At 37.9% G+C, this 25,436-nt stretch overlaps 1 protein-coding gene across 2 annotated transcripts in view; it reads right to left on the bottom strand.

Moving 5' to 3' along the window:
* arl15a (ADP-ribosylation factor-like 15a) overlaps window positions 1–25,436 on the bottom strand; it is a 227,792-nt gene that overhangs the window by 141,201 nt on the left and 61,155 nt on the right. For both annotated transcript variants that reach the window (XM_056250580.1, XM_056250581.1), the window contains exon 2: window positions 3,992–4,136. In XM_056250580.1, the coding sequence (XP_056106555.1) occupies window positions 3,992–4,136 (145 nt within the window). The remainder of the gene's footprint in view (window positions 1–3,991; window positions 4,137–25,436) is intronic.

The raw sequence follows: 25,436 nt of genomic DNA, 5'->3' as shown, positions 1-25,436 counted from the left end.
AAACACTCAATATTAATGGGTGGTTTACGCCTCTTCGCATAAAGCTTTCTTACACAAAACATGTCTTATTCAGATAAAACAATATATTGATTTAAAATTTGTGAGTATGCAGGATGATTTTCACATAGTTTTGGAGCAAATATTCTAGGCTACTGTCACAAATCAGAACAACACAAACAGGTAGAGTTTGCAATGACGTTTATTAACGCACTCAAAAACAGTCACGGCAGGTAAGTTGAAGAGTTAGTGGAATAATGGTTGAATCAACAGATGAAATGGATCGGACAAAGTCTCTTATCTGATATAGGAAGATAGATGAACAACGGACTGAAGAAGACAGGCGGGCTGAAGAAGGAAGGCAGGCAGGCTGAAGACTGGAGATCCGAGAGACAGGCTGAGTAATCCGACGATACAGGAAGTGTACGTAGAAGTTAAGCGAAGTTGAAAATTATCTCGGTAAGAGAGAGAGTCAGTAAGTCGATGGAGTATCAACGAGACCTGACAACTGAGTGAGGGAACTGGTGGTGTTTTTAAACAGTGAGTGAAGTGATAGAAGATTGGCAACAGATGATAATGACAGGTGGAAGTGATCAGAATTCAGGGGATGCAGAACGAGTGGGCGGAGTGTAGAGGTCTGACGCTGACGCTGATGTATCCGTGACAGCTACGTGATACAATTTTCAAAAGTCTTGTGAAGAAATAATCAGTATGGGTTTCATGGCCTTATTTCAGTGACAATTTTTTTTGTTTTTTCACAAACCACACATAAACGTCATTATCTTAAAACTACAAACTTTTACATAGATGCTGCTGACATATTATTGTAGCAGAGTTTGTTCTGAATACAGTGTAATAAGACTTTATCAATAATAATGTCACAAGTAACAAAAATAAGCTCAAATGTCAGAGCATGTCAGAACAGGGCCCAGAAAACACCTCAGACCCCAGAGGGTTAATTAGAGTTGGGGGCTGGGCACAGTGTTGGGAAGGATAGTTTCAAAATGTATTTCGTTACAGAATACATGCCCAAAAATGTAATTTGTAACGTATTCCGTTACATTACTCAATCTAAGTATTGTATTCTGAATACTTGGATTACTTCCACAAGTAATACATAATTTCCATTCAACTTTTTGCCTGCAACAATAGAATAATGACAAACAAATAATAATAATTAAAAAGAGTTTAGCTTTTAACACCTTTTACATGACACAGTTTCTTTTCTTGGCCATTGGTTAAAAGATTTATTTTATTTTTTTACAGAAAAACACTATTTCAGTAAAAAAAAAAAGATTTCAGTGCTTCTGATGTTCTCTTGTATAAGTCTACTTTCCTTATGTAGGCTTCTAGGTCGCTATCAAAACGGCAATCACTTGTTTAGCATTCATGTAAACACTACATTCAGTTTCATCAATCTGAATGAATTCAGTCCGATTGAAACAAAAGGTGTGCATAAACATAATGAATGGCGACTGTAGAAAGCAAAAGCCGAATCCCCGACATTTTGGGTGATCTAGAAATGGGCGGCCGGACGCATTTATTTAGGTTCAAAAAGAAGACATGTCCGGGAAAAAGAGGACGTATGGTCACCCTAACGTTAATGTCAAATGGGGCAAACGTTAGTCAGTCTTTCAACGGCTCGGGGGCTAGTAAATCAGAATGTGAAGTCGCACGTCAACTAAGCAGGTAGCTACCGGATATATAACTATAAAATAGCAAGGTGACCAGTAAAACTACAGCAGACGACTAACGTTAATAAAAAAATAAAAATTACTTTAAGATGCTTCTTCAGGTTGGAGATGGAGTCTTTGACCGCTGAAAGGAGGTTAGTTGCTGGCAAGCAGAGGTTGCACTGCACAGTTATATTTCGTCCCCCTCCCTTCTCTTTCTTTAACGTAAAATACTGTTTAAATTTCCAAGATATAAATGCATTCTTGCTCTGCTGTTGTTCCGGCTCCATCTCTAGCTCCCGCTGCACCTCTTCCAACTCCATTGACTGATCAAGCACGCAAACTGCGCATTTTTTTCGTTTTCATATTGGGGCTTCTGGGAAATTTTGAGTTGCCTTAATTTATTTAGAGACTGAATAAACTCGTGAAACAGAGAAGTATCGTCATGTAATCCATTGATTTCAACAATGTAACTGTATTCTAAATACCAACTATTTAAATTGTAACTTTAACGGAATACAGTTACTCATAATTTGTATTCTGAATACGTAACGCCGGTACATGTATTCCGTTACTCCCCAACACTGGCTGGGCGACACCCATCATGTTCGCTAGAGAACTAACCTGTGTCGAATCGCTGCTTCCCGTGGGCTCCCTTCACATGAAGCCAGTTTCACTGTAAGCCCGGACACATTGGCCATGTTTAGGACAAATTGGATTATGCATGTCCACGCAGACGTGCATAATCCCCATTTACTTTCACTTAAGGCATAACCGACTGTCTGTACGAGGCTACTTGCGGAGACAGGCATTTTGACATAATTCTGTGTGAATTTGTTCATTCAAGAACAAGACGATGTGAAAGAGAACTCAGTTCAGTACTCGCGCACAATCTGAGAAGCGGCTTTCCGAATTGAGTTATATACTGTATAGTACCTGTCAAAAGTGTGGAAACATTACAATTTTTTAATGTTTTAGTCTCTTATGCTCACCAAGGCTGCATTTATTTAATCAAAAATACAGTTAAAACAGTATTGCTAAATATTATAAAAAATTATATTCTATTAATATTATTAATAGAATAATATTAATGTTATTATAAATGTCTTTACTGTAAATTTTGATCAATTTAATGCATCCTTGATGAATGAAATTAAAAAATATATTTTAATTAAAAGGTATTGTAATCTTACCGCAAATGTTTGAATGGTATCATTGTTTCCACAAAAAATAAGCAACAAAAACTGTTTTCAACAATGATAATAAAAATGTTTCTTTCAACATTGATAATAATAATAATAATAATAATATTATTGATAAAAATGTTTCTTACCAAATGACTGCCTCCTTGTTAATGATTATCAACTAAAAACATGTGAAACTGAACCTCTGAACCCCACATTCATTTAAAGCTAAGTTTCATAAGGCAAGTTTCATCAAATGCTCAGCAGGTGAGAGTATATTTCAGCATATTTTCACAAGAGCTTCCAAATAACACTTCACTATTGTAATTACTGCTTCACTAGACAGATAGAGACAGGTGTATTCGCTCCAAAGACAAAGGGCGATCATTATTGGATGCACATTCTGGGTTTGTGTACAGTCTAGCGTGCTGTATACATCACACTCCGACTGTTTAAGACGTGCCGAAGAAAGCCTGACACAATTGTGTCTTCTCTTGTAAAAAGAACCATTTGTGTTGTTGGTAAAAACGGAAGTGATGTCGTCCATCTCGAGGGATGAAGATTTTCATGAATACACCAGCCTGTCGCCAAGAGCTCTAATGAAATCAACAGTCTTTTCACAAGGAAGAAAGTCTGAGTGACAAAACCCAGATGTTCTTAAAAACAGACACACATACGCACCAAGAGCTCCTCCACAATTGTGCTCTTTCTTTGGTAAAGTAACATAGTGTTCAAAGGCAGGCTCTGAGGTAACCTACAGCAATAACGTTAAATATATTTCAGCGGTCAAATAGGCTGAAGCACACATGGTGACAATGAAGAGATTTTGCAGACGTTCCAGAGCACTGAAAAAGCATAGTGTCGAAGACATGATATATGTAGTACAAGTGTGGACTACAAGTGCGAAGGTTTAGGTAAATGCACTGCAAAAATAGTGCGCTAAGTCGATTTGTTGGAACGATTTGTCACATTTGTTTGAGAAACAGGAACTGAGCCTTGTATTACTTGTAAATGCTTAGTCTTTTTAGGTATCACGGCTGAATATGTAATACTTTCTTATTTTTGTCCCATTGAAAAGCATGTTTTGATGGTTTAAAAAATGCTGCAGTACAAAGCTGCAGAGAAGTTTTATATTACCTGTGGTTGGTATTGTGCCATCACTGATCTCATTGCACAAGCGAGATAGCAGACTGGTCTTGCCGGCACCGCTCAGTCCAATGCATACTACATCATACTCTGGTCTAGCTGGAGGGGGGGCCTTACAGCACAATTTCTGGAGACACTAATAATACAAAAACACAGAAAAGACAAACATGGTTAGTGACTATGAGTGGTACACTTTTCACTAGCGTGCTGATAAGGCTAAAATGAACAATTTAAGCACGTTTGCCAAAACAGACAGTCTGAAAATAAACTGAGGAACACGAGCTGACAAATGCTAATGAAGTACCAGAGAAAGATGAACTAATGTGGTGATTTGAAAGCAACACATCTGGAGGAGACCTCCAGAACTCACAATGAAATGACTTCATTGACAAAATGGGACATGAAATTTACCACACAGCTATTGCTTTGTCAGTGACTGCGTTTACCGGTGTTCCTTAAGCTTTAATAAAGGGTTTTTATTAAAACTAACTGTTTTTAATATTTCTAACCTTTTGTTATATGAAGATGACATGAAAACATTTTAGGCATTTATTTTTGCTGCTTTTTTTTTCCACATAATTATTTTTGTGCCGATTTTATCATTTAACTCTTGTCCCATGTCCAGATTAGCAATCTTTGAATATGAAAATGCACATTAAAAAGTGAATATATATAAATTGTGTGAAAACATAAATGATTTACAATTGTGACTGTTATTTTGACGTTTCCACCTTTCAAAGGTAAGTGTGGTTGTTTACCAAGGAGACTACAGTATCAGTGAAGAACATGCTTTAGATGAAATTATTAAAATACATTTTTTTTTTATGTATTTTCCCTCTGTAAACAGGCATGCGCATATTGAATAAGCCACCAGAACGGCAGAAAAGGTGTTTAAATATGGAGCAAAATTGTGGTAACGGGCAAAACTCTCAGATGGCCAATTGGGTTTTGCTTAAACCATTTATGTCCTTTACCTTAAAAGAATAATGTTTAAGATGTTTACCTTACAGGTTGTGTTGAGGTTAAGCATAACTGGTGTAAAATCATGCATATAAACACACTAGATGGTTTACTGACACTCCTGAACTAATGTGGCTGAGACCTCCTTTCCTATTGCTTGATAGAGCAGGCTTTATTGTAGAATTTGCTTGCCCTAACATGTAAAATAGATTGTTACAAGACAGTCTAATGCAGTCTGTGTCTGTTTAAGGGGGAGGGTGTGGAAAAGAGAGAGAGAAGCAGGATTCTGAAAGCGTGTGTCCTCATGGAAGCAGACAGACCAGTCACTTTATGAATCACTGTCTCTGACTGGAGGCCTGCTGGGAGACATTAGGAGGCAAATGCAGTGTGAACCGTGAATGGGACAGTTAAAGTCGGTGTGGAGAGATCAGTATACAGAACTAAAAAGAGATATCTTTTATTAGCAGGACAGAACTAGCCTAGGCTAGGCAGGACTTGATTCTAGCCTTGACCTCTGGATTATTTCATTCCACATGGAAACATACCCGTTGTAGTCTCTTTATGAAGAGCAGTTTCTTTTTAAATAGACAAATACTACTTTAGAAGAATGTTCACTTGGAATGTGAACGTAAATGTTCTGAATTCCCACAAGCCAAAATTGTACTCCCATAAGGCAAAATTATACCTGGACAAATTATATTTTAAATACATGATCAATGTTAGAGTGTGGATTTAGGAAATATAATTGTCCAATTTGAAAGTATATTTCTTTTAAATCTCCAAATGCCAAAATAAAGCAAAATATGCATCAAGGGACAAGAAAATACATGTCCAAACTTAAAATACATTTAAAATGTATTTTGGACAATATAAATATATTTAGATAGAAAGTATATTACAAATGACAACATATAAGTTCAAAATCAATTATAAGCATGCAAATTCCTATGAAAAAAATTATGAGCAATATTTTGTCTATTTTGGAATACATTTAAAATATATCTGAAAATCTTTTGCTGCATGAGTTTGTGTACAGCAAAAGTATTGTTGGCCAAAACATCTAAATTTTGCCACAGAGACCAGTCTTCTATCATTACAGCTCACTCATGTATTATGTAATTCTTCCTGAATCCTTACAGGGAAAGGCTTGTAGGCAAACAAATGTGTCATTTGCTCTGGTGTTCTTCCATCAGTAAAAAGCCTAAATTGCTTTCACAGGCCCTCCTTCACAGGAACTGCCACAGAGAGGCCATCCTACATAGTCGGTCGGCCGCACATGCTTCTGCTTTGTCACACAGCAACCTGGACATCTGGTTCTGTAAGAGGCTGATGAATTTACCCTATTCACCCCACCTTCACTTACAGTGCTCAGATGGGATGATAAATTTACATCAGTTGCTTAAGGCACGTCCTGGAGCTTTGACCCCGCGGCCCACAGGAGCACAGGGCCACACATTTCAGTGCCCCATGTTGTCGCAGTAGAGCAAAATAAAAGATTTCCCAGGTGTCCGAGAAGTTGCATTTCAAACAACTGTTTGGTCAGGATTTTTCTCGTGCCAGTAAGGCAGGTTGAAACTAAGGCTGCCAAAAAGGTTTCTATATGTTGAGAAATGCTAACTCTTGATTGATTCTTTTGGCTCTAGTCATTCATATTGGACACGTTTAATTGTTCGAGAGCTTCGAGACATTACCTCACCGATGTTGGGGTTGTAAAAGCTGATTAACTGCTTTTTATGTAAATGAAGACTTTAAAAGGTATAAATATTCCAGCCTGACAACAGCTGTGACACGACTGCGGCGCATTTTCAAATGAAATGTTTCGCTAAAAGGTGCGCAAAAAAATAAATAAATAAAAAATTCTCTCAGGCCCCCTTATCCCACCCAGCTTTCTATTTGAAAAAAAGATGTCAAAGACATCAAACGGCTGATGTAATTAAAAGGCCTGGCAGAGATCCAGGTCCTGGCACCAAAACAAAGATACGACAGCACTAGAATCCTCCAGCACAGCAGACAGGAGAACACAGCTGGGCCAAATCCACTCAGTATTGCAACAATATTGAATCTTCAGCCCTTATGGAAGCAACGCTGAACAATACGCCACTGCAAAAACAACTCCCCGCCTGCCAACTTCTCCTGAATGGACCCCTCGGCTGAGTGAAGGGGACCCTGTCTGCTCTGTCCTTTAAAGAAAAACAGTCGTCTGACTTCCATCATGAGAAAAGTAACACGCTTTGCACTCGGCAATGACAACAGTGATCGCTCGGCGGGGTTATTGGCGAAAGACTTAATCCTTACAGACATATACTGTATAGAGATACTGTTGGCTGGGTGGGGAGGGGGGTCTGAGGGTCCGTCTGTCCCCCAGACATGCGATGGCCAGCCGTTGCTCACTTGTCTGCTCTATTTTAAATGACAGCTTTGTATTTTTAGAGCCAATAAATGAGGGGGCGAGAGCGAGGGAAGCACCACGCAGACAGACAGGGCTCACATTTCACTCATTTGCCCTCTGAGAGTGTGGAGACAGAGCAGACGTCTGCCATTGAAGCGTCAGGCAGCGATGCCATCCTGTTTTCCCCAACTGCACCTCTAAGCATCGCCCATCGCCATGGCTTTGACAGTGACACTTTGGCACCTCAAAGGATTGCTGCATTCCTGCACCGCTAAAAATGGCAATTCTGTTATTTAATCACCCTTACATCATTACAAAACAGTAGGGCTGGGAGAAAAAATTGATTCACCTAGCTATTGCGATTTTTTTTTTTTAACGATTCTAAAATCTATTTTTTTATTCCAGAATCAATATTAATTAAAATTAAATTGCTTTATTTTTGTCATTGCTTGTAGATGAGGTTGACAGAAGTTAGCTACTTTCGTTCCAACAGAGGATGAAATGTGTCGTTATCTATGAGTGTTGAGTGACATAATATCGCAAGTGGACGCGTGGAAGAGACGTGAGACTGAAAGCACTGAAAAGCCCTCGCGCTACTCATATGCTGAGAGAGAGAGATAAGACAATAGAGCTGCACGATTCATCTTTAAAAGACTGATCTCGATTCAAAACACCCACGCGATCTTTCAATTCGTCTGTCTATTAAACTTTGACAAAATCATATCGCAACATTCAAAGCTGTGTTGGCGCTGCCGCTGACTCGGAGAGAGTTGTCATGAAACAGCTTCACAAACAGTCTTTTCAACCTCATAGTATCATTATTTCTGTGATGCAATAGTTCAAATTATCATAGAAGTACTTGGATAAAAGTTTAAAGTTCAAATATGAACACTGATGTCTACGATAGCGTTTAAAATCAGCTTTTGATAGAAACTTTGTTGCTTAATTTTAAGGCATTTATGGATTACATTGTTTCGCCACTATGTGGCGACAAGTGACTTAAAAAAATGATGTGTTATTGAATCATTTATTCAAGAGAATGTAGTATTGTCTGATGCTTCTAAAATAAAAGTCAGAAAGATTTGATGATTTGTTTTTGTAAGTACAGTCTGTATAAGTGTATGATTTAACTTTTCCCGATGGTCTAGTGTTAAAAAAAATTGACATAGCAATATTGAATCGCAATACTTAAAAAAAAAATCGCCATACATATCGTATCGGCACCCAAATATCGTGATAGTATCGAATCGGGTGATAGGTGTATCGTCTCAGCCCTACAAAACAGTACAGTTATTTTGGACTATGGAATACAAAACAACAATAATTTTAAAGAATCTTCACAATTTTTTATACAAAATGTGGAATATCAATAATATTGAAAATTATTGTCATTCATTTTTATAAACAATGTTGATTTGAGAGCTGCACCAAAGGGAAAGATCATTAGAAAATAACAACTTAAATATTGGTCTTGTCTAAGAAAACACAATAAATCGATACTATATTGGTTACTGGCTGATATTAGAAACAAACTTTTTTATTATTTATTTTTCATTTATTGGATACATATCAGCTTATATTGGATTGTGCATGTACATTTTTCGTTTTTACATTTAGATTATCTTTGCTGTATCTTTTCCAAATGTCATTTGAATTTAACTTTTAAATATAAATATTTTAATAACCAATAATAAGTGCAATCTTTTTCAAATCTCAAAATGAACATCTAGGCCCCTATTGTTCATACTGTACATTATAATGTAATGCCTAAATTAATTTGTAGCAATTACAATTTCAATTTATAATTTAGACAAAATAATATAGAATTTCAATATCAGGCTTTTGTCAGTATCCATAACTTGAAAATAATGATCTGCTGATCAGTATCAGACAGAATTTCTATATAATGTATTCCTAATCTTGTTTTACATAAAACTATCGACTTGGACTACAGCACAAATGTAAACCACACAAGGTTCACATTTCCTATTGTGAGTTCTGCAATGAACGAAATGCATCTGACTTGTTAATGACGAGAATATCTGTAACTAGTATTACCAGTAATGTTTCACATCTTTCAAAGTGAAATGTGAATGGAGAATGTAATTTGGGCTGCGGTGCTGAATTCAGCACAAACCTGAGTCAACATGAATCTGCTTTCCAAAGCCACATGCATCAGGTTCATCTTTCACTGATCAGGAGGGTGTGTCTCTGGAAGTGAAGACATAGATCATCTCCCCGCATTCAATAGATGGCGCGCTGAAGCCAGCCCCTCTTTGCCTGATCAGCGTATTCCATCTTGCTATTAATTTAAGGTGTGGAGGTAACCTGCTCTAGATTGAACAGCACATTGGAAAATTATTAGCAGAAAATTGTGCCAGCAATGACCAACAAATATAAAAATGCCTAGCTATAATCGATCACAGCAAAGAGCCAAGCCGCTTTAGGTCATGCCAAGACAAGTCCATAATGAACTACATCTGATAAAAATAGCACTGCAGAGTGGAAAATATTGCAGTAAAATTTGCGCAGGTCCACACACTCACTTCAGGACATCATATTTCACTCAGATGCTATGACAATGCCATCCAAAAGCTGCCTTAAAAAAATTAGCTAAAAGCCATATGAAGTCAAATAACAAGGTAACTAAAAAGCAACATCAATAGCACAACCCTCATAATGTGTGAAGACTCACTGGGTCCAAGAATACGGAAGCTTATTTTCACTTCAGTGTAAAAGTAATTGTGACTTTATTTCTCATAATGGTGACTTTATTTCTCTTTATTTCTTTATTTCTCTATTATGGATTATTACTCATAATTCTTTTAGTTGCGACTCTCATAACTTGTAATTGTGACCTTATATCACAGAATTGACTTTCTCTTCTACTTCTTTATTTGTGACTGTCACTAATGCATTTAAAAACAATAGTTTAAAAATTATAATTAAAATTAAATTAAGCTGCAGTTTTGTTCTTATTTTTAAACAGTCACAATTACCACTTTTATATTTTACTTGGTAACAGGGTTCCATAAAAGAGACCCCAGTGCTTTGTATGTACAAATAAAACTATTCTTATTTTCCCTTCGCATTTTAACAGGAATCAGAAAATCTTTTTAGGCTATTGCATTTGTTCCTGATTCATATCTGGAACACAAACAAAAGTAATACAATACTTTTTGGAGGAGTTATCAGGTTAAAATTTGGTTTATAATCAATTCTGATAAGGACCTTGGGGTCTCTCAGACTGCAAAAAGTGCTCAAATAGTTTTGAAATGTACACATAATCTGCAGTTATGCATAGCATTTACTGCATTAATTACAACGTTGATGCATTTTCAGAGCGTTTTGGGGTCAGTCAGGTTTGTTACCTTCATTCATTTCTGTACTCTTAATATTGATGTTTGTGGCTTACAGAGGGTTGGCAAGCATGGGGACGGAGGTCAGGGGAGCGGTTATATGGACCGTGGTGGAGCATGGGTTTGTGCCAGTATAGTGGCGCACCACATATGGAGGAAGGCGGAAAATAATTGCCAGTGAGACTGTTGTGTCCACACCATACCTTGCTGTCTCCGTACCAATCAAAGGCTGTTTACTGCAGTGTCTGTTGGGTAAATCTGGAGGGCAACTGCTTTTGAAACTCAGTGCTACTTGAAAAAAAAATGGACAATGTTTCCCATATTACAGATTTTAGTGTATCAAAAGTATGAAAACATTAAGCTTTCCTACTTCCTGAAAGTTGGGGTTACATTTAGGGGTACAACTGCTTGTTACTGGGGCAGTAACCTTAAAGGGACAGTTTTGAAATTTGTAGGGGTAAATAAGGTGCATAGTAGTATCTTAAGGTACATACTGTATTACTATTACTATAAGTATTAATATGAACCATCCAGGGGTAGATGGGGTACAAAGATGTCCCTTTAAGGGTAATGCTGTTCCCCACTTTAAGATTTTGCACATTTTTCTGACAGTGTAACAACAAGAATTAATCATTTATGTTGACATTGTATTTAGTAGTACTTTGCAACATGTTTAGACTGATAATGTATGTTTTCATACTTGCAACCTGTGCCACTAAAGACCTTCTACACTTCAAGAACCACTTCGCTGATGTTCACTATGTAGGGCTACAACTCCCCCTAGCTACCACTGTATGTACTTGGCTCTGACAAGCCTTGCTGTTATCCATCACAAACTGACCATAATTTACCTCTTTAATGATATGTTCTGAATTGAATACCTCACCGACATGAAAGTTAAAGACGCAGCAATGCTTTCTTAACTTTGTTGTAATGAGAAGCCAAGGCGTGTACGTACAATTTCCATCACATTTTGGGACAATGCTTCATGAAACTGCATAACTGCGAGTCCACAGTGTCCAGATCCATTTTCTCTCCTTAATAAAAACATTCCTTTCATTTGCAACGCTAATCTGACAAAACTTTTCTGCTTAAACTCAGCGTGTTTTTTATTATGCAGTTTACATATAAGAAACAAAGTTCCTAAACAAATAAATACTTAAAAAGCAAGAACATAATACAATAAAATGGCATGTGTTACATAACCACCCCAGTCAATAACAACAAAAAACAACAACAGCAAAAATGGAGCTGGATCATTTCTATGCATGCCATATGTAGCGTCAAGCCCTTTCCCAACACAAGTCTTCCGACAGAGGTTAAAAACAGCCCAGGAAAACATTTGGACCGAGGACAGGCAAAATATTTCTCAGTAGGTGATCCTCTTGTTGAGATCAGGTTACTTGTGGCTGGCCACATGAAAGACCCCAAGTAACCTACATACATGGGCGTCTTCGGTTCCCCTTCAAGCCCTCAACCTAGCCCCCGTGGCCCTTCATCCAAAAGAGGAGAAACCCCTAGACAATGGAGCGGTAGTCACTACTGTCATGCCCCACGACAGCCTCCCCCCCAGCTGCGCTCCACATGCTCCACAAACACTTCAGCCTCATCACAAGGGATTATCAAACCCTGTGCAGCCATTGTTCTGACCTACCTTGGGTGGCTCAGCTTCACCAGAAAGCTCTCTTTTAATGGGCCATTTCTTTGGGCTGTAGCCCCCTATGTCTGCATAAGGCCAATGTGTGGTGAGGTGGGGGGGGGTTGTATGCAGCTGTAAATCTTGATGTCACCGACGAGAAGGCTGTTGCGAACCATTACCATAAATCTGACAAACGCTAATTTGATGGGAGGCTGTATCTGTCTGGGCTCAGGCTGGTCTAGACGGCCTATTGAGAGATCCTATGGCAAGGGGAACTTTTTGTTCCCCCACCAGGACCATCTGGATATAGCAATAAGAGGCAAGCGGCACAGTTCACACACCGATCACAGTGGATCTTTGCAATTGTGATGGGTACATTCCCCAGCTCACCTTTAAATACACATGTACGGTTCATTTCAACGAGGCCGTTTTTCAAGAAATCGCCATGCACAGAATTGATTGGAAGTTGCCTTGATATACTGATGTGGAAACAGTGATGTGAACTAAAATAATAGTTCACTTTAAAATGTAAATGTCATTATTTTACTCATGTCATTTGAAACCTGTATGACTTTCTTTCCTCTGTGTAGCACAAAAGGAGACATTTTAAAGAATGCATAGAATAAAACAACCAGTACAATTGAAAAAAAAAAGGAGACTGGGACTTTCAAGCTTTGAAAAAAGGAAACAAAAGCATCATAAATTAATAAAAAGTTGTCCATTTGATGAGGAACAGACCCAAAATTAAGTCAAGATTCACTGACATCCACTCTAGCTTTCCTTGTCACACTAATAAGAGAAGTAGCAATGTTTGAATCTCTTTTCTTTTGTATTTCAACTCTGTTTCACAAAACAATTCTGAATCATTTGTTCATGAATCAAACTGATACAATTAACGATGCTCAAGTCTAGTGATCGACCGATATATCGCCCGGCCGATTAATCAGGCCGATATTTGCGGTTTTTACATGTATCGGCATCGGCCGATACAGCTGCTGCGTTCGCCAATAGTTTTTTCCCCGGCATTATTTACAGACAGGCGTCCACAGGCCGCTCTGTGTTGCTGGAGACGCACTGCAGTTCATGTGCAGATGCACTGCCTCTCCCCACTAGCAGAGTGCTGGAAGCCTGCTCTTCAAGACAGCGGCAAGTTTTAAACTTTCAACGCATCTTTTAACTGTTCGACTCATAGACTGTAAAAAAAAAAGACTTAGTTTGACTTAGCTGAAAATATTGCCATACACTTTGAAAGTGGAAACACGTTGCTCTATATGTGCTTGCAACTATAAGCAAGTTTGTGGGTCCAAATGGAAATGCCGCGAATGCAGAATGATTCGTCTATAAAACTGCTTGCCATTGTATTTAGGGAGCTGCAAATAGCTAAGTTGTAGGCTATCCGTATGCATATGGTAGCTGTTACGAACACTGGTCATAGGATTAAGTAATGCCGACATTGTTCCGTGGTATTTGTGGGAGTTTTATTGAGTGACCACCTGGCTGAGGTTTGGACGCGTGTGGTGTGTCTCTCCCTCTCTCCCTGAGCTGGGCGGAGTTGCCATCGCAGTGATATCAGAGCGCAAGAAGAGCTTTAATGATGAGATATATGTTTTACACGTAAATGAATATTAATTCGTGTTAACGTTTATCATGTACCAGACATACGTGCACCATGTATGCCTTGTGTTTAGAGCCGTTTGCTGACGTTATCATTATCAATCCAGTTCAATGGTGGTTGAGTTTTTCAGTCAGCGTCAGCTACCAATCAGAAGTTTGTGTGTGGGTGTGCGTGTGTGTGTGTGTGTGTGTGTGTGTGTGTGTGTGTGTGTGTGTGTGTGTGTGTGTGTGTGTGTGTGTGTGTGTGTGTGTGTGTGTGTGTGTGTGTGTGTGTGTGTGTGTGTGTGTGTGTGTGTGCACGCGCGCGTCTGTCTCACTCAGTGGCACATTTTCCTTATATTCTTAGGAAAGCCATTTGCTCTACAAGATATTAAGTCTGCTTTTCGAGCAAAACATTCGACAGAAACAGCACTCACAAAGGTGGTAAATGATTTGTTACTGGCTGCTAGGGGTGGGCGGTATGACCAAAATTCTATTTCACGGTATGACTCATTTTATTTCACGGTAACGATATATTTCACGATATAGATATTTATATATGTAGTTATTCTCGAAAAATCGACAAAAAGGGCTTTGTATAATAAATAAACCCAAATACTTTAGAAATGAAAAGTACTTCACATTGTTTTCTTTTTCTCTTATTTGGTAAATTATTTATTTGGTAAACTATTTAGATAGCTAAATATAAACAAAACACACTCATCAACTTTTAGATAAACTGCCCCCAACTGATTGATAATAAATACAACTCATAGGTGCAATTAAACTTTAAATAAAGTGTTTCTGAATCATTTTTCAATCTCATGTTATGCTTTACTTCATCAATCAGTTTATAATATCTGAATATTTTATATTGAACTATTCTATTCATGATAAATTAGTTACTTCCTTTTAATTTTGTAGGATAGTAATACTAGTTATGTTTAAATGTGTTCCCCGGTACATTTTTGCCATGTCTGCTTAGGCTACACTGCGTTTTTAAGGGGCTTGTTTTGCTCTTTTTGTGATATCTGGCAACCCGTCACCCTGCGCTTTAATCAATATAAGTTCAGAAGTGACTAGCAGGAGAGCAGCAGTTTGAAAACAGAACAGCAGCTACTGTTAGTGTTGACTAAGTAGCGTAGTTTAAATTATACACACCTTGTAACTGCGTCATTATTTGACCATAGGCCGGTGAACACCGTGCTCCCTCAGTGCGTGTGCACGCGCGCGTCTTCTGCATCAGTAAAATGCGATCGGTTAATTTGAGTGTCAAGTTGTAATCACGGATCGAATCAAAGGAAGATTTTATCAGCTGGTTCGGTGGCCAATTATTTGGAGTTAGAAATATATAACTCGCGATGCATATTTAGTAATTTTGCCTCAGATAGGCTACAGGATTATACATTCACTTTAACAAGCAGGTTGTTCATTACCACGGGCGGCAAGCTGTTTGCGTGTTTAAAAACTATACATAAGAGACGGAAAGATGCAGATAACTATACATTATTTAAGGTTATTTCTATTCGTTACGATATTGATAACTGTTGTTGTCCAGCTTTCCCCGTTGCAGCGTGCAGTAACACTGTCGCCTGGGGGCTGCACTGCTCTAGTGAACTGCTGCGCCTTTCCCCCCGAAAATATCACGTTAACAACAACAACCCTTTAGAAAATGTAATTCCTTTGTGGATCCTCTTGATCTGCTTTCTCCGTGTTTCTTTTTACAATTCTCAGTGTTTCAGTCTTACGCACGTTGCACGCGAGTTAACCACGCCCACTTATTTGCATTTCGCGGTATACACGGAATAAAAAAATCTGTTACGGTTGACATTTTCTACCGCGGTAACGATATATACCGTCATACCGCCCAGCCCTACTGGCTGCTGACTCAGACTTAACATCAGTCCTTTTGTTGTTGGACCTTAGCGCAGCTTTTGATACTGTTGACCACAGTATTCTTTTGGACAGAGTCGAGAAATACTTTGGCATCTCTGGTCAGGTGCTTAAGTGGTTAAGGTCCTACCTCTCAGAGAGATTTCAGTGTGTGTTTTATAAAAACACATTTTCAGACCATTTTCCTCTTCAGCACGGGGTTCCACAGGGTTTAGTCCTTGGTCCGCTATTGTTTTCGTTATACTTAGCGCCACTGGGTCAAATCATTCGTTCTTTTGGGATAGCTTTTCATTGCTATGCTGATGATTTACAAATATATATGCCAGTTATTGCAGGAAATGCATCTGATTCGGTTAAGTTAGCGACCTGTTTGGCTGCTGTGAGAAGCTGGTTATCAGCTAACTTCTTGTTACTCAATTCAGCAAAAACTGAGATGATAGCTATTGGACCAACTAGATTAGGACATTTGTATGGCAATTTTACTCTGTCCATTGATGATTTGGTCATTCAGTGCAAGGATAGAGTAAAGAATCTTGGGGTAGTTTTCGATCGGTCACTGTCATTTGATTTACATATTAAAGAGGTGACTAAAGTAGCCTTTTTTCATCTCCGAAAAATTGCAAAGATTAGACCAATATTAACACTGAAAGATGCTGAGGTCCTTATTCATGCCTTTGTTACATCTAGACTTGATTATTGTAATGTATTGTTCTCGGGGTTGCCTAAGAAAAGTTTGTGAGGTCTGCAGATGGTCCAAAATGCTGCAGCTCGTATTCTGACTGGATCATCTAAATACATGCATATAACTCCAGTGCTGGCCTCACTGCATTGGCTCCCTGTTCAGGTTAGAGCAGATTTCAAGGTTTTGTTGTTAACATATAAAATAGTGAGTGGCCTTGCACCATTGTATCTGTCTGATCTTTTAAATTCTTATGTGCCTACGCGGGTGCTGCGCTCCCAAGGGACAGGACTTTTGACTGTACCAAAGGTTAGGAAGAAAACGGTTGGTGAGCGAGCCTTTTCGGTTCGTGCTCCAACATTATGGAACAGTCTCCCAGCTCATATTAGGCTGGCAAGTTCAATTGATGTTTTTAAATCTAAGCTTAAGACCTATTTATTCATTGCTGTGTATGAGTCCTGAATGTTCAGTGATTTCTGATGTTTCTGTATAGCGGTAATTACTTCTTACTATTTCTTAATTTTTACTGTATTGTTTGCAATTTAATCTTTATTCCTGTTCTAAAGCACTTTGATGGAAAGTGCTCTATAAATAAATGTATTATTATTATTATTAAGATATTAAGTTAAGTGCACTGAAACTTAGGCTTAAGCATTAAATTACTAGGTTGTAATTAGTTGGTTACTTTTTAAAATTAAGTATAGTGCAGTGTGCACTTTATTATGCTGCTTGCTTGTTGCTACTGTGTGCAATAGTGTAATTATTTTATTTATGCTTAAATATTTTCAGAATTTATTTTCAGAATTTTAATTATGCTTAAATATTTATTTTCAATATTTTCAGCACTGAACTTTTTTTTTTACTTGTTCTACCTCACCTGTTTTTACTATTTGTTAAATATTGGGTTTTTTTTCAATAAAAAGTTCCTTTTTTAAATTGAGACTTATAACATGTTATCGTCATTGTGTCATTTTTATGATGTAAATTGAGGGAGCAAAAGCAGTATCGGCTCCAAATATCAGCTCAAGAAAATCGGCAGCCCCTATCGGTCATTGGCTAAGGCTGATGAAAAAAACTCGGTATCGGCATCGGCACTAAAAAATCCATATCGGTCGATCCCTACTCAAGACTGTGACTTAGTCACACTGGTTAACAGGGGAGGATTATCAATGAATAAGAATAAAATATTTGTCTATTCCTTAAAAAAAAAGGTAGTGTATGACTTCAGAATATTGTATGAATTCAAAAGAACACCATAGTTCTTTTGCGTACTTTAAAAAATAATAATAATAATAATAATAATACCAGTACATTCTTCAACATGTCTTGTTTTGTGTTCCACAGAAGAGTCAGTCATAGAGGTAGGGCTGGGTGATAAAACAATTAAGATTATTATCACGATGTAATTTTCCTAAATAAAATTATAACAAAAGTTCGACAAGTGTTCGATATAATGTTTATGCACTATGCAAATAATGCTGCGTGTGTGTGTTGCAAACCGTTGCACTGGTGCCAATAATTAATAACTGCTATGTCTGTTGCGTATGAGAAATATCGGGGATCAATATGATATCAAGATAAAAAATATGATTGAAAATCAACTCTCATTAATGTCAAATGTTTGAATCTGAGACTTTATCTAATAGTCTTTATTTAATACAGATATAATATGTTCTGCAAGCAAAAGGCTGTTTAAAGTAAAAAGACAGGTGCTGCATCATTTCGTCCTGATATAATGCAAAATAAATACTTATCTATCTGATGTTCACTCAAGAACAAATCAAATTTCATGACTATAGCAAAAACTTATTACGGGAAAGTAAGCAGTTCAGATTAGTGTTTTCGTGTTCCTCACAAACCAGGCGGGGGGACTAAAGCAATGGTAGCAGGACAGAAGGGCCTTGGCATTTGGGAAGCATTTGGCTATATAAATTTTGTAATTGGGAAGGGTGATTAGCTTGGCTGTATTAGCACAAGGCGGTGAAAACTTTGGTCTCCACAACACAATGTAAGCAAAAAGATGTTTTCCGCATTGATCGAGAGGATCAAAGCCAGAGGGCCCCCTTTTGAATGTGCTGCAGCTAATGTGTAAGGGCCAAGGGGGTTGGGGGTACCCCAAAAACAGGGCTGTGGAGGAGGGTACTTGCCCGTTTCTAACATCAGTAATCAGACATTTTCAAAAAGCATCTATTTATCTGAGATGTGCTAAATTTTTTATAGAAACAAATCTATGGGCCCTGGTGAGTGTGGGAAAGATCCTCCATTAATGCATTTGCATCAAAGTCCTCCTTAATAAGCATCTCTAGGCCCCTCTGAGACAAAACGATGGGGATCCCCTGAATAATAAATCTGTGTTTATACATTGTGTGACATTGGAGAATTAGGTTGACATAACTGAATTGCAAATGGTCTTGAGTGCATTCTAAGTCCTTTTGGCAGAAAATGGTCGCTTTGATTTCTTCATAGAGACCATCCCTTGTGCCAATTTAAGCTCATGGGCCACCGTAATCGTAATCGCAAAAAAATTATGACAAAACATTTTCAAAAACCTAACACTAAATAACAAGTGGCATTAAAATGATTTTAAAAAGTTTCACAAATATGTAATAAATGAAAAATATATCTGCATTTATAATGTAGTAACAGCCTCCATGTGTTCACAAAGTTCAGTCTGTCACTAAACAGGACATTCTTTTCGCATTGACACAAACCTAAAATTACATTTATACTGCAAATCCTTATATTAAAATATACATTATACTGCTGTATTGATGGGACAAACTGATAAATGGGAAGTAAAAACATCCTCTTGCCTTATTTTTGATTTCCTTCTTCAGAATACATTTTTAGGATAGCCTATATATTAGTGCTGGGCGGATTTAATTTTGTGTGCAATTTGTATTTTTCAAATACCGCCATAACATTGTGTAGCTGAACAATTGCTGTATCAATGGCCATGAAGAGTGCTACAGTATGTAGAGTGTATTGAGAAGGGACCTCTATTAACTGCATACCTATCTTCCCTTATGCAAAAAAAGAAAAATAATTCCCTATATATGAATGATTGATATGATTTAACAGTATATTTAAAAATATCCAGATTAATATATTTTTCATATATTACAATATATTTAATAATACATAAGGAATTGCCGCTTTTCATCTATTGAAAAAATATGTGACAATATAAAATTACACACCTTATGATATATAAGTAAATATATTAAGTAATACACTTCATAATATATAGATGTACATGTGATAAGATATGGTACTGCATGTGTATAAAATATATTGCAGATAGGCTACATTTACTCATGCAGTATAAACAACACACATTTATAATGTAATACACACTCACCTAAACTAAAGGATTATTAGGAACACCTGTTCAATTTCTCATTAAGGCAATTATCTAATCAACCAATCACATGGCAGTTGCTTCAATGCATTTAGGGGTGTGGTCCCGGTCAAGACAATCTCCGGGGGCCGGTTGCACCAGCTGTGCGTAAGTTACAGCTTAGCCTAGTTTTGACGTAAATGGGCACTAAGTTACAACTTACACACTACTAAATATTTTTACGTTGCACCATTAAACTTAGTTTAAACGTAACTCTACATTCCAACTAAATATTTACGGCAGCCTCCGATCGGGAGTAACGGTTGGAATAAAATATCAGACAGACTGAACTGCATCAATAAGCTCTTCTTTTACCTGACAGACTTCAATTCTTTAGACATATGATAATGCTTACATTTTAAGAGAGAACATTATGTGAAAAGATTACTTTGTTAGCAGCTCTTTAACACGAACCCGTCCTAAACAGCGCCGCTGTGTGCATCAGTCCATGTTTTGCATGTCAAATATCAGTCATAATCAATAAATGTAATTTCTTGTTTTTTGTATCAATATTTATTTATTGATCCTTATTAATTTAATTTCAAATACAGTTTCTGAATGTTATTTATATATAAAAACACTTGTTATTCGTGATCAAGTATCGTATTAAATGGAAACTTATTTTTACCGTTAGTAACGTGAGGCAAAAGAAGTTAGAATGAAGGATAAACTGAAATTCACGGCATTTCAACAACATCTGCTCACGTATTTGAAGCTATTGGTTCATCGAGGCTAAACGTCATATTATGCGACAACGCATTACTTTACGGAGAGTTTACGACCTACTAGCTACGTTCTACCTTACGAACTAATGTTGCAACGGAATAAAGTACAGAGTTAGTTACAAACTAGCTAGTAGTTACTAAGCCTCTAGTGTGGACTTTACATTACAATTTAAGAAAGAACTTACGAACGGCTGGTGCAACCCTACCCTGAACTCCAAACTGAATGTCAGAATGGGAAAGAAAGGCGATTTAAGCAATTTTGAGCGTGGCATGGTTGTTGGTGCCAGACGGGCCGGTCTGAGTATTTCACAATCTGCTCAGTTACTGGGATTTTCATGCACAACCATTTCTAGGGTTTACAAAGAATGGTGTGAAAAGGGAAAAACATGCGGCAGTCCTGTGGGCGAAAATGCCTTGTTGATGCTAGAGGTCAGAGGAGAATGGGCCGACTGATTCAAGCTAATAGAAGAGCAACTTTGACTGAAATAACCACTCGTTACAACCGAGGTATGCAGCAAAGCATTTGTGAAGCCACAACACGCACAATCTTGAGGCGGATGGGCTACAACAGCAGAAGACCCCACCGGGTACCACTCATCTCCACTACAAATAGGAAAAAGAGGCTACAATTTGCAAGAGCTCACCAAAATTGGACAGTTGAAGACTGGAAAAATGTTGCTTGGTCTGATGAGTCTCGATTTCTGTTGAGACATTCAGATGGTAGAGTCAGAATTTGGCATAAACAGAAGGAGAACATGGATCCATCATGCCTTGTCACCACTGTGCAGGCTGGTGGTGGTGGTGTAATGGTGTGGGGGATGTTTTCTTGGCACACTTTAGGCCCCTTAGTGCCAATTGGGCATCGTTTTCAAATGCCACGGCCTACCTGAGCATTGTTTCTGACCATGTCCATCCCTTTATGGCCACCATGTACCCATCCTCTGATGGCTACTTCCAGCAGGATAATGCACCATGTCACAAAGCTTGAATCATTTTAAATTGGTTTCTTGAACATGACAATGAGTTCACTGTACTAAAATGGCCCCCACAGTCACCAGATCTCAACCCAATAGAGCATCTTTGGGATGTGGTGGAACGGGAGCTTCGTGCCCTGGATGTGCATCCCACAAATCTCCATCAACTGCAAGATGCTATCCTATCAATATGGGCCAACATTTCTAAAGAATGCTTTCAGCACCTTGTTGAATCAATGCCACGTAGAATTAAGGCAGTTCTGAAGGCGAAAGGAGGTCAAACACAGTATTAGAATGGTGTTCCTAATAATCCTTTAGGTGAGTGTATGTTAGACTTAATTGAATTAAACAAAAAATTAGAAACATGAATTGGCAACTAACTGAAATTTTTAAGAACAAAAAATACTGAACTGAAATAAATAAAGTAAAGCAAAATACAAATATTTAGAAAAAAATACAAATAACAAAAAGCACAAAAAAATCTAAAACTTGAACTAAAATAAGAACGAAAACTGAAAATAGTAATAACCCTTTTAAACATGAATTATGACAACCTCAAGATTTGAAGTCAAGATTTTGTGTGTGTGTTTTTATTGCTCTTAGGGCAAGATTTGAACTTTCAGTATGCATTTTTGTAGAGATACTGAGATACTGTATTAAACAATACAGTAATAACATAGTAATAACATGTGTATTTAACAAACCAATGAATAAAAAAATATAAAATCATGTGAAAACCATCAAATATATAAATATATATAATACAGCTTCAATTATTGCAAACGCAATTGAGTTTGTTCCCGTTCGACCAGCTGACGGAGAAGAACTTCATACAAGTTGATCTTTGATAAAACATTTTTTTAAAAAAATCCTCGATTGCAATTTATGCCAGAATCCATGAACCGCATTATTAAACCATTTTCTAAGGCTGCACAATGCATTAAACAATTTAAAAGCCATACTTTAGCATAGTGCTATTGTGAAATCACAAATGCTGCAATTCAATAAAATAAATATATTCTAGGGCTGCACGATGTATCGCTTTAGCATCGATATCGCGATGTGCGCATCCGCGATAGTCACATCGCAGGATGTGCGATTTAGTATAGGGTTCGTAGTTGATCCGTGATCTGTACGGGCCAGCTGCTCCCCAGTCCATAACGCGTGTGATTTACAGATTAATTGCAAAGTTTAACCATCATAGAGTGACAGTTTATCATTTTCATGTGTTTTTAAGTTGTAAACGCAGTCAATTATCAGTTGTATACAGAAAGAAAACGAATGCTTGTTATTACCGGTATTGGATACGTGCATTCGTCTTAAAGTGACAGCAGCCCAATATACCCGCAACTGTTTGTGTCACCAAAGCTAATCAAACATCAAAAGAAATCCAAATGAGTCCAAATTGAATCATATTTAATTTATACAGTGAAGAACTTGAGTGTTATTTTACATTTTATTATTCAATGCCTGTACCTGAATACAGTTAAAGGCAGGGTAGGCAGTTTGTTTCTAAAACACTTTTTCCCAAATTTGTTTAAACTGTCTTTATATACCAATACATATCTAAAATGTAAGTACTCTGAAAAGGAGAGTATAAATCGAGTGTCTGTAGTCCTCTCAGGGCTGCAATAAACACAGCTACTCTTTCCATTCGGAATGAATGCAATGATTGGCTGGGTGACTGTCACTCTCCCTCGCTACCATGGCTACCACCCCTGCTGCTACAGGAGATGCCCACATGCGCGCACCCGGTTGACTCGCTCATTTCGAAAGAGGAGAGGCACGTACCGGCCGGAAGTTTCATAATTATGGCAGAGAAAGAGCAGTCAAAATTCCCAGTACCACCTGTACCTGCATATACAGTCAGCAAAGGCAAACAAGGCAAAAAAAGGTGATGTCACTCCATGCACTGCGCTCCTCTCCGCTCGGTGCTGGTAAGCGCATCCTCCAGCTGAGCGGTCGGCATCACGCGTTCATGTGTTTTGGAGGCGTGGCTTTGGAAGGAGCCCAGAAGGGAGGGGGTGGGAGTTTCCCTGTTGGATACTTTCAAAATCCAGAAGTTTTCTGCTAGTTTCTCAAACTTACCTACCCTGCCTTTAATTTACCTGAAAAACAAAGCACTGCATATTTCACCTGTGTCTTATGTGTCTGTGTTCTATTGTATTTATCTATGCTTATAATTTGTTTATTATTTTCCATGCAGATGCACTACCCTACAAAATTTTCCCAATCATTCTAGAATGATTAATTATTTACAAATAGAGATATTCAAATCATCAGGTGAAATTGTTTTCATATCGCAATATATAAATCGCAAAAAAACTAAATATCAGTTTTTTTCCAATATCGTGCAGCCCTAATATATGCCCTGTGGGTTTAATAAATAGGCACTTTAATTATAATTATGCGTGTAGGTAACGTGCGTCTTAGAGCGCCTCCGTTCACAGTAAATGCTGCTCCACATTAACTGTTGTCATTTAAATGTGTGGAGTGCGTCTCAAACTCCATCTCTGCATATGCTGTGAGTTTGGGTTGCATAACATTCAAATGGGAATGCAATGTGCACCAATTCATCAGATTTGTAAGGTAAATCATAAGGGTGCTCCCGATCAATGTAGGCCGATAATAGCTTCACATAGTTTGATCGGTGGTCTCTATAAAGGCTGATGCAAAACGTGCAAGACAATTATTCAATGGTTCTAATTTTACATTTTACATGTATAGGCTATTCAATTACACATCATTGTTATTCCTTTACAGTTACAACTCTCATAAAATACTTGAATTACATAGACTGTTAAACCTAAATTTAACGTCCAAAAGATATTTCAGCAAAATTTATATTTTTGCGCTGAATATTAATTGTCACCCTCTCTAATGCGTCCCGCATGCATTTGACGCGCATGCGCACTTCAGTTAAGTTTGAAGTTTAACACAGACTGTCAGGACGAGCCTTCATGCAGAAAATAAATACTCGCTTGAATTTGTAACATTTACAGATAATGATATAACCGTAAAATGCAAGTTTTGCACTGAGGAAACATCTCACACATTAAACAGCGCACACATATGTCAAAGCAGCCAAGAAGCTGCATTAAACTTTACACTTGCATTAGCTCAGTGTTTCCCCTACAATGTATTCAATGGCGAAGCGCTGCTAATCCGTTGACTCTGAATCCACTTGTTGAAAAGAAAAGAGAATATGTCACGTTGGCATAACCCTAACATTAGCCTAATATTTTCGATTAGGCTAATGTCACGTTGGCAGCGTGCCCTTCCGGTTGAAGGGCACGCTGGCGCGTTTGGCTGCTGCTCCTCTCTCCCATTTTTATTTTTAGTAGTTTATTTGGCTATGAGCCAGTGAAGTCTATCTGTGTTTTTTATTTTATTTTATTATTCTACCGTGATGTGGAATTACGCTTCGCACGCTGGACTACTGCTTCTATCTCTGAGTGCTGCTTACTGGAATTTACTCTTCTGTTGCTTGGCCCAGGACGTACACTGCTTACACCGCTGTGAGGCTGCTGTTGGTGTGGACCCTCCCCAAATGGCTATCAGGTACACTGCTCGCCAGTTGCTGAACCTGAACGGACATTTAGATACGGCGAATGATATACGTGCTCTCTGCAGTCATGTTGGAATACTGCGACCTAAGCGTTACATACATCGCTCTTCAAGGTTTTTTTTATGCTCAACATCTAAACCTGTCACTTATCTGAGATTTCTACGCGAACCCCATAGACTGCCGTTTAGACCTACAGGGGTCAATTTCAATAACTTATCAGCATTCAGGCGTGAGTAGGTTGCATCGGATTCATCTGC

The sequence above is a fragment of the Rhinichthys klamathensis genome, unplaced genomic scaffold (assembly GCF_029890125.1).
Source record: "Rhinichthys klamathensis goyatoka isolate OS25496 unplaced genomic scaffold, OSU_Roscu_1.1 h1tg000071l_1, whole genome shotgun sequence".
Classification (NCBI taxonomy): Eukaryota; Metazoa; Chordata; class Actinopteri; order Cypriniformes; family Leuciscidae; genus Rhinichthys; species Rhinichthys klamathensis.
This window is presented reverse-complemented; position numbering and strand designations above follow the sequence as displayed.